Source organism: Andrena cerasifolii, chromosome 6 (genome assembly GCF_050908995.1).
Source record: "Andrena cerasifolii isolate SP2316 chromosome 6, iyAndCera1_principal, whole genome shotgun sequence".
NCBI classification, from domain to species: domain Eukaryota; kingdom Metazoa; phylum Arthropoda; class Insecta; order Hymenoptera; family Andrenidae; genus Andrena; species Andrena cerasifolii.
In genome coordinates this window covers 305,203-315,269 of record NC_135123.1, presented here as the reverse complement: position 1 = coordinate 315,269, position 10,067 = coordinate 305,203, and the positions used below count along the sequence as shown (strand labels likewise).

The 10,067-nt window shown below is 44.2% G+C and overlaps 1 protein-coding gene across 1 annotated transcript; it reads right to left on the bottom strand.

The window, feature by feature from the left end:
- Nucleotides 1-710: 710 nt before the first annotated feature.
- On the bottom strand, nt 711-8,829 carry LOC143369855 (uncharacterized). Its single transcript, XM_076814264.1, has 2 exons — nt 8,524-8,829; nt 711-3,047 (listed from the first exon to the last, which is right to left on the bottom strand). The coding sequence occupies exons 1-2, from the start codon at nt 8,541-8,543 to the stop codon at nt 1,202-1,204; spliced, it is 1,866 nt and encodes a 621-aa protein (XP_076670379.1). The 5' UTR covers nt 8,544-8,829; the 3' UTR covers nt 711-1,201.
- Between the last annotated feature and the right edge of the window lie 1,238 nt (nt 8,830-10,067).

Genomic DNA, 10,067 nt, shown 5'->3' with positions numbered 1-10,067 from the left:
TCCAGATCTGTTTTTAAGCATTTTGTGCTCTCTTTTCTTTGCAATAGCAAATTTTAAAAACGGGCATCCTCTGTAAGACGCTGGGTGACCCGGCTGATTGAAATTGGCACATTTAAGTGCCAACCTGTTATCCTGATTACTAATATTGCAAGCTCCCGGTGGAGGGGGGGGGGGGGTGTTTGAGCACATTTATCACACCTATATGGCAGGTGGCAATTTTTGCTGGCGTGTCCAAGCCGCTGACAGTTCTTACATTGAAATAGATCTGCTTTCTTCAAATGTTCCCATTTTACTCTCTGGTACGCTAATGTCTTGACTTTAAATAGCTCCGCTGTTTTGCTCTTACTCGAGAGCTGTAGCAGGTAGAGATATTTATCTCGTTGAGATTTATTGAAGATAAAATTAGTTAGACTAATTATTTCTAACTCTGGCAGCTGAAGTTCCGTAATTTCTAGTTTTATATCATCGGGCTCAAAGGAGCCTCTGATGCCCTTAAGTACAACCGATTTTGGTTTGAGGTGCTTCGGGGTATACGTGTAGAACTGAATTGTAAGTTCTAGTAATTTATCGCAGATCATCGTATGTTGCTCTAATTCATTAACATATGTTGTGCCCTGCGTGATGGCTCGCAAGGCTGGTACGGGATCTGGCGTAATCGTGGGTTCGGGAGTGATTAAAGGATGAGAATCCACCGGATGAACTACACCAAGTGTGATTAAACCCAAAGACTAAGTCTTTATTCAAAAACACTTAAACTAGACCGGAGTGTACAAGTAGGAATTAACCGTGTTAACTGGTCGAGAGTCGGCTCTAGAGTCTCTCGATTTGCGGCGGCAAATCGGTTTTTATTGCGCTATTGGGCGTGGTGCCGTCGCTTCGCGTTGCCGTGCATGGTCACGTTGCAACGCTCGCAATTTCGCTGATTTTGTAGTTTCGCGCTTTGCCTCGCAACTGATTTTGCTTAGGAACGTCTCGAACGTTCTGGAGTAGTATAATGGTTAATATGAAGTATAATATGTCGCGTGACACGTGTGCTTGGGCGTTGCCTGGGCACAACATCCCTCCCCCCTTGGGGAGGAAAAGCCATAGCTTTTTCTGCCGATGATAAACTATCTTAGGGAAATCCCAAAACTCGTAATGGTTGGATTGGTTATCATCGACTTACATGTGGTTTTTCTTAACTAGCTTATAATGGTATATTTTAAAGAGAATTAGTGGAAGACGTTTCCTCCTTACTAACTATTTTGATTATCGCTTCGGGTTTTTGTGTTGTTTTGTCGCGACTCGTGTTGTCTGTGGTACAGTGTCGTGGTGTTTTTGCTTTGCAGCGTACAATGCATTTGTAAAGTGCGAACATACATAGTGTAGTTGTGATAAATCCCGTCACAGAGGATAGTGTAAAGAAGCTATAGTGATACTCGGTTGGTATAATCTCGGGTTTTTCTAAATCGTTTTGTAAGTCTTCTAATTTTTTACTAACTTTATTTAATTCTTCCGGGTGTTTGATTATTCTTTTAAGTTCAAAATTGGTATGTCGGTACGAATTTACAGTGGTCTGTGGAAACGTAATTTCGTCTAGTGTCAAATTGTAACCAGGTAAGTAGTTCCATGTTTTTTCTATTCCGTATTGTTTTCCGGTTTCTATCGTAAATTCGGCGGTAGTGATAGTACATTTATTTCTTATCGTTATTATACCAGAGTCCTTAATACTATACATGTTTGTGTTTTTATCGCCGCAGGTTACTGCTAGTTGTATTTGTTTCGGTGCGATATAAATCCATGTGCCCGGTTGTTGTAATTCTATCAGGATCGTGTGTTTCAGTGTCATGATTCGTATTTTACAATTGTTCGGTTTTTGCGTCAATTTTGTGTACAACTGTACTTCGCAGGGTCCGTATGGTATCGCTTTGAACATTGGATGGTTTGAGGTGCAGAGATATAGCTCGTTTATAGTTTTACATTCTGTTAGGTCTTGTTTGCTTAGTTGTATGTAATCTTGCACCGAGGTGTCGAGTACCACGTATGAGTCGAGGGGTTCTATATACGCGTAGAACGAATCGTTTACCTTTGTGGGTACCGGGTGTACCTTGCTTAATTTGAATTTCTTTGCGCTCAACAATGGGATATCTAGTACTACGGTAATTGATTTCGTATCCGAAAATGCGGAAAGTGTAAGGATGTCGTATAGGACGTGCATATTTTCTAGTTTTATTCCGATCGGGAAGTCTAATCCTTGCGGGATGTGAGCGAGTGCTGAAGTGAGGTATGTTATGATTTGTGCCGGTGGCATTAATTGTGGGTTAAGGACTCCTTTCTTTATATCCATTATGAATTCTAACAAGTCTTGTGTGTCACGCAGGAGTGTTTCCGCGACGCTATTTATTAGTATGAGGTTTTCGTCTATTGTCTCTCGAAATCTAGTAATGTCAGTCGTCTGTTGTAGTAAGTATTGAATTTGCCAAGTTGCGTTTAAAAGGGTTTTTTCATTTTCTTGTACGTTGTGTATAGTTTCATTTAGAAGTTCGGCGTTAGCTCTTACAATTTGCATTTGCCCTTTGATTGTATTCTTTAATCTACTGTCTTGTCTTTTTAGGAAGTCTATTTGGTCGTTGATTATCTTTCTGTCTTCGGAATCCATTAGTCCGAAGAGTGATTTGCCTATGTAACCTAATCCGTCTATTAGCCCGCGACGCTGTTTTGGTGCGGAGCTTATGGTTTGTTGGACGTAAGTAAGGAATTTGGTTACGCGGTCTACTTTGCTTTGAATTTTCGTGCCAAACGTTTTACAGAATTTTTGTAAGTTATTAGTAGAAGGTGTTTTACACTGAGCAAGTATGTCATATAGTGCTGCCTGGAGATTTGATTCGCGTCGGTAAATGTACGATATGTCTAAGTGTAGTATTAGTTTCCAACTATCCCGGTAAATCTGTAGATCGCCTAAGTTTTCGAAGTAAATGCCCGGGTGATCTTGAAATTCTTTTATAGCGAAGTCTGTGTCGGGGGTTGTTCCTCCTATGAGTAGTGTCGTCAATTGTAGGACGGTAATCCTGTAAAATATAATGTCGAGGTGTAGTCGACGCATCTTTCTGTTCGTCGCGAAGTCTCTTGTCTTGCGTGTGTTTCGCGTGCGCGAGATAAAATTTTGTTAACGTAAGGCAGTTCTTCCTTGCAAGAGACTCGATTGTCTCGTCGCTTCTCATTCCGTTGTGATCAGTTGCGACATCATGTTGTGTTTCTTAAGCCTTCCTCGCGAGCTCGCGCTGTTTTTACTGGTACGTTTAGTGCAAGTTGTTGGGTGTTTTGTGTTTTGGTGGAAGTGCGTAGGGTTTTTATAATTGGTTTCCTCTTTTCTTAAATTTTTAGTGTTTGGAATATCCGGCGCCGTCCGGGTTTATGAGTATTGGGTACAGGCGGGCGGTGCGGGAGTACCGCTCGGCGCGGCGTCAAATCGCCGCCGAAAACGCTGAATGGTTGGACGCGGAGGACGCGTGGGGGATACGGGCACTTTACGGTGAGTATCAAATGTTTTTGTCGGTTAGGTGTCTTTTGTTTCTAGTGCAATTTTCTATTTTGGTTATTCCGCGTCTGGTTATTGTTCCAGAACGTCATGGCGATCGTTTTCCGGAACCCTTCACGCGGCCAGGTCCGTGGTTTCTATTATAGGCGCGCTTGGGGGGTGACACACACACATATTAATTTGGACTCATATATCCTAAATTGAATAAATTTTTTCTCCTCCTTTTTTTTTCAATAGTTTGTCTGCGTACCGTTACTTTCCTTCACTACTGCGACCGTTTCCTTGTTCCTGTCCTATTCTATGAAGTGTTTTAACCGGTTTGCGTGTACGCGGCGCGTTTTTCGTCCCTTTCCTATAGTGTAGTTATTATTGTCGTGCGTGTTTTGAATTGAGTAGGGTCCTATCCACGCGGGTGTTAGTTTTTTCGATCGTCCGCGTCTCACTGTCTCGTCGTGTAGGAGTACTTGCTCCCCAATTTTGAAAAATTTGTTAGCTGTCCTTTTATCATATTGCCTTTTTGACTTGTCCTTATTGATCCCTATAGTTTCGCGCGCGATGCTATTCGTGGACCGTAGTCTTTCGCGTAATTCTTCAGCGTATTTGTCGTAGGTGTATGTTAGTTGCGGTGCTTGGTTTAATGAGGTTGGTAAGGAAGCTTGTCTTCCGAAAACGAGTTCGTAGGGCGTGTAGCTAGTAGACGTGTGAGGGGTAGTATTGTATGTGAACATCGCGTACGGTAGCCATTCATCCCAGTCAGTCTGGTCTTCTGCGATATAGTTCTTTAAATATTCTGCCAGCGTGCGGTGGCTTCTTTCTAGCGCTCCGTTCGATTGGGGGTGGTAGGCTGTAGTTTGGATTTTGTCGATTTTTAGTAACCTACATACGTTTTTAAAGACTTGGCTTAGAAAATTAGTTCCTTGATCTGTTAGTACTCGCTGCGGAATGCCGTATTCGCAAATTATTTTAGTAACAAATTCTCTAGCTACGGTATCCGCTTCTTGGTTCTCGAGGGGTATGGCCTTACTGAATTTGGTTAAAAGATCTTGAAAGGTTAATATGTATTTGTTTCGTCTGCCGGTCTCGGGTAAAGGTCCTACGATGTCTAGTGCGCATTTCTCGAATGGTTCCGTGGGAGTGTCTGTAATAACCATGGGGGCTTTGGTTATTCTCGATAGCTTATTTCTTTGGCATTTTTCACATCTAGAGATGTACTTTTCTACGTCTTGTCGCATTCCTGGCCACGAATGATTTAATTTTATGCGTCCTAGGGTCCGTTTTACCCCTAAGTGTCCACCCAGAGGTGTGTCGTGGAATTCGCGTAGCACTCGAAGTTTTTCGTCCTCCGTGTATGTTGCGTTGTCCGTTTCTCCATTCGATCGGGGCTTCTCTTGTTCACTGTCGTCTTCGCTGGCGCCGGCTATTGTTTCGTTGTCGATCTTTTGTTTCACTCCGCGCGTTATCGCGAACATTCTGCTAAGGGCGTCCGCGTTCCTATTCGTTTTTCCGGCCTTATAATCGATGCTATAGTCGTATTCTGCTAATTTCAACTTCCATCTCATTAATCTAGAACCGGGGTCCTTTACGTTGAAAAGCCAAGTGAGTGGCTTATGGTCCGTCACGATTTTGAATTTAGTGCCGTATACGTATGGTCTGAAGTGTTGCGTTGCCCATACGATGGCTAACAATTCCTTTTCGATGGTGCTATAATTCTCTTCCGCCTTATTCAATACTCTACTCGCGTACGCTATTGGCAAATCTTGTCCTATTTTTCCTTGCGATAATACTGCTCCTATCGCTCTTCCGGAAGCGTCTGTTGTTAGAACAAACGGTTTTGAGAAATCTGGATATTGCAATACTGGTGCTGTCGTTAATTTTTCTTTTAGAATCTCGAGAGCTTCCTGCTCCTGTGCAGTCCATCTGAATGCTTGGTCTTTCTTTAACAGTTGTGTCAAAGGTTTTGCAATCTGTGAAAACTCCGCTATGAATCTCCTATAATATCCAGCTAGGCCTAAAAAGGATTGCACGTCTTTTATTCCTTTAGGTACCGGGAAGCTTCGGACAGCTTCTAGTTTAGATGGGTCTGGCTTGATGCCGTTTTCGGTTATTATGTGTCCTAGGTATATTGTTTCTTTGCGTAGGAATTCGCACTTGTTGGGTTGAAGTTTTAGGCCACTTTCTTGTATGCGTTCGAATACGAGTTCTAATCGTTCTTGGTGCTCCTTCAATGAGCGTCCGTAGACGACCATGTCGTCTAAATACACGAAACATTTTATTCCCTGTAAGCCTGACAGTACGGTGTTCATTAACCTTTGAAATGTCGCGGGAGCGTTTTTAAGCCCAAATGGCATTCTATTATACTCGAAATGTCCGTATGGCGTCGAGAATGCGGTTTTTTCACGATCTTCCTCCTTCATAGCTATTTGATGGAACCCTGAAGCTAAATCTAAGGTTGAGAAATATTTTGCTCCGCCTAATTGATCTAAAATATCTGTTATATTCGGCAAGGAATACGAATCGCCTATCGTCGCGTCGTTTACCTTTCTGAAATCTACTACCACTCTTAGCCTGCGTTTACCTGTAGCATCTGGTTTTTTCGGGACTACTAGCAAGGGAGCGTTCCATTGGCTGGCGCTTGGTCTAATTATTCCTTCTTTTACCATTTCCTGAACTTGTTTATCTACTTCTTCCGTATGCGCTTGAGGTAGTCTATACGGCTTCACGTATATAGGTTTAGTACCTTGGGTTAGAGTAATTGAGTGTTCCGCTTTTTTGGAGTATCCTAGTTTGTCTCCTTCTAATCCGAATATTTCATTGTATTTTTCGCAGAGCTCGAGTAAGCTGGTTTTTTCTTCGCTATTTAAGTGTTCGGTCCTGAGGCTTTCGCGCAAGATTTGCATTCTATTTCTCCCGTGTACAGCGTGTACCATATGTGTCGGCGTGTCGCGATCTTTGTCGCAGGTCGCGTCCGTCGGGTCAACGTTTTCGCTCGTCAGTGATTCTAATGTCACGGTCGGCGTACTGATAAGAACTTCGTCTGCTGTGGTGTTCATTATGCTTATTATGCATTTTCCGTCATTGCCTATCGTTAATGAGTTCCCTATGAGTATTCCTGGCTTGATCGGCTGTCCCTCTACTATTCCTTCTCCTTTTTCCGTCGTTTTGGCTAAGAGAATTGTTTCTGATCGCGGTTTTAATGTTACGTTGCCTCCTCCAGAGTAGGGGAACCGTGTTCCGTACAATTCTATTCCTTGATTTGCCCGAATGCATACGTCGTGCTTAGTCATGAAATCTTGTCCCAGAATTCCGTCTGCTTCTAATGGGAAGTCATCTCTCACTAACCGACAGGGATGCGTTATGAGTTTGTTTCCGACTTCTACGTTTAATTGTATTAGGCACAGCGTTTTGATTTCCATTGGGGCTATTCCTCGCAAGGACACTATTTCGTCTTGGGCGTGGACGTCGCCCAGCACCTTCCCTATCTTTATTAGTGTAATATCGGCACCGGTGTCGACTAGCAGACTCGCTTTTCCTTTTACTAGTTCTGATGCTCTGATTTCGACGGTGTTTTCTATTTTGGAAGTCATTACTAGATTCGCTCGATACGAATCCACTCTAGGCCCTGTGTTAGTCTGTCTATCGTCGGTTGTCCCGTGGCCCGTGTTTGGGTAATCTCGATTCCCGCTATGTGATTCTCGGCCCGGAGTTCTGCTAAAATTCTGTCTAGAGTCGTCGCGCCTGTAACTCGTGTTTGTATAGCGCGGTCTATTTTCTCGTTCGTTTGCCCTTTCTCTGGCCCTGCATTCCCTGATTTGGTGTCCTGGTTTCTTGCAATAGTGGCAGACTACTGTGACGCGCTGTACTTCCCTTTTTATGTGCGTCTGTTGCGGCTGATAGTTTATTCGCGGCATGCTTAATCGCGTATAGCAATTCCTCGCCAAATGCCCTAATTTATTGCAGCGTTCGCAGCGCGGTACGTTAGATCCTTCTCTTCCTTTGGGTTGATCATCGAGCTTCCTAAAATTTCGCGAGGTGTTTAGACCCATCGCTTGTTCCTCCTCTATAGCTGCGGCGATAGCTGCATTTAGCGTTGCGTAATTTCGAGACCTTATGATCGTTCTCAGTTTTAAATTCAACCCGAGGGTGAAAACATCGAGGGCGCGTTCCTGCACTGATTCTGTTAACGCGTTATTTACTTCGTCGCTGTTCCCTGGTTTTACCGATAGTTCCGATAATTCCCCAGCTAATTCTTCTACTCTACACGCGAATAATTTTACGCTTTCGCCTTCTCGTTGGTGGCAGGCATGAAACTCTGCTCCAACTGCTCCTATTGATCTTTTGTCTACGAATAGTGAAGTTAAGATGTCCTTTAATTTATCGAAAGTATCTATATCTTTGTACTCTAATACCTTGGCTGCTTTGCCTTTAATTTTTGTACCTATCACTGTTTTCAAGAATCGTGGCAATTCATTCGCGGGGACAAACTCCGAGGCGCTTGTATAAGACTTCAAAAATTCTGCAAGTTCGTCTGACGATTTTCCTACGAATTTGTCGACTAACGACAGCGCGGTAGATAATAATTTTACGTTTGGTACCGGGAGGCTACTTCCCGCGTTTAGCGACATTTCGCTTTCTTCTGTTCCTTCTATGTCCAACAAACTAAAATCCGCTAGCACGATCGGGTATTCTCTATTCGGTGTTACAAAGTTTTCCGGAGACGATTCGGCACTTGAATCGTCGTCTTTTCTAACGCTTAGTCGCAACGGCGGCGGTCGAAGTGTTCGGCGAGACGATCTTGGATGGTCTATAGAAGGTAGAAGGTCTAATTCTTCGCGTTCGAAAGTTAGCTTTTTATTGAAAAATGATTCGAATGATCTCGACAAACTTCTTTGACCCGGGAGTTTGAATCGATTTGCGCGTTCTTCTTCTATAGACATGCATGTACCGTTTCTATTTTTATATAGGACTCTGGTTTACAATATGTACGTTTGCGCTATTCTGTTACTCACAAGGCTGCTCGCAACCACATGTCGTCGGCTCGGTCAGGCGTCCTCTCGTCTGTGAACCAACGGCGGTGATAAGCTGAAACTGGACCCAGCAAGGTCGATTCGTACGGCTGTTCGCTGCGTGCTCCGACGGCTGCTTCCCGTGAACGGCTCTCCGTCCGTCCTTCAGGTGCGGCTCCTACAGGTTCCTCGGTCTCCAAGTCCTCTCGTGCGTCCTGATCCTCAGATCAGTGACGTCCTCGTAGATGGATTTGGTGTTTGATAGACGGTAGTTTCACCCGTTCACTCTCAGGCTGATTTTACTCGACACCAGGCTCGTCGTCGTTCGGGCTGCGCCGAACGTCTTCTCAAAGGCCGTTCCTCGGTCCTCTGTGCTACCTCGGTAGCGACGATGGCCTGTTTTGGCCTACGAGATTGCGATGATCCAATAATCTTGTCGGAGGTAGTTCAACCTCAGTCGACGTCGATCAATCGGTTGCGTCAAGGCTCGGTAAAATCTTTACGATGCAGATCCCACCGCTGCCACCAATTTTGTTGTGCCCTGCGTGATGGCTCGCAAGGCTGGTACGGGATCTGGCGTAATCGTGGGTTCGGGAGTGATTAAAGGATGAGAATCCACCGGATGAACTACACCAAGTGTGATTAAACCCAAAGACTAAGTCTTTATTCAAAAACACTTAAACTAGACCGGAGTGTACAAGTAGGAATTAACCGTGTTAACTGGTCGAGAGTCGGCTCTAGAGTCTCTCGATTTGCGGCGGCAAATCGGTTTTTATTGCGCTATTGGGCGTGGTGCCGTCGCTTCGCGTTGCCGTGCATGGTCACGTTGCAACGCTCGCAATTTCGCTGATTTTGTAGTTTCGCGCTTTGCCTCGCAACTGATTTTGCTTAGGAACGTCTCGAACGTTCTGGAGTAGTATAATGGTTAATATGAAGTATAATATGTCGCGTGACACGTGTGCTTGGGCGTTGCCTGGGCACAACAATATATTAAGTGAGAACCTGCGTCTGTTTCCTTAATTAGAACGTCTTTTTTAGGTATATTCAGTGCCACGGCAAGTTTGATAAGATCTGAAATAGAAGAAACAAACATATTGAGTGGAGGGGGTTTTATCACTTTCCTACTCACGTTTAACACAGGTCTAGTGATGGCTTGCTCCTCTAATTCAAGATCCATAACGTTCTCTGCGTCCAACGAATTGGAAGCGGTTCTTTTCCTGGATGTCATTCTGTTGGGTAGAAGGTACCTCCGATTGTTTACTCGTTTTCTTCGGGAAAACTCAGCCCTCTCCCGGGGAAACGCTAAGATGCGAGGGGCCCGGTCTTGTCTGCGCCTCCACACAGGGCGCCCTGAGGTCGCTTTTCCGGGCCTTGTTGAGGTTAGGAATTATTGCACATTTTTGTGGGGCTCCAAATTCTTTTAGAAAATTTTTGTGTAACCTATCCAACGGGATTGGCTGCATTTTCAGAGTTTTTTTTACTTTTCCGTATCGGCATCGTATTAGCCGCACTGGTCTCTTTGTTCTCGTCCAGTGACGAGAAGCCAC

Coding starts and splice junctions, on each gene's coding strand:
- LOC143369855 (XM_076814264.1), bottom strand. CDS start 8,543: ATGTGGTTGCGAGCAGCCTT. Junction 3,048..8,523: donor ATGTGGTTGCGAGCAGCCTT/GTGAGTAACAGA, acceptor TATATTTTACAG/GATTACCGTCCTACAATTGA.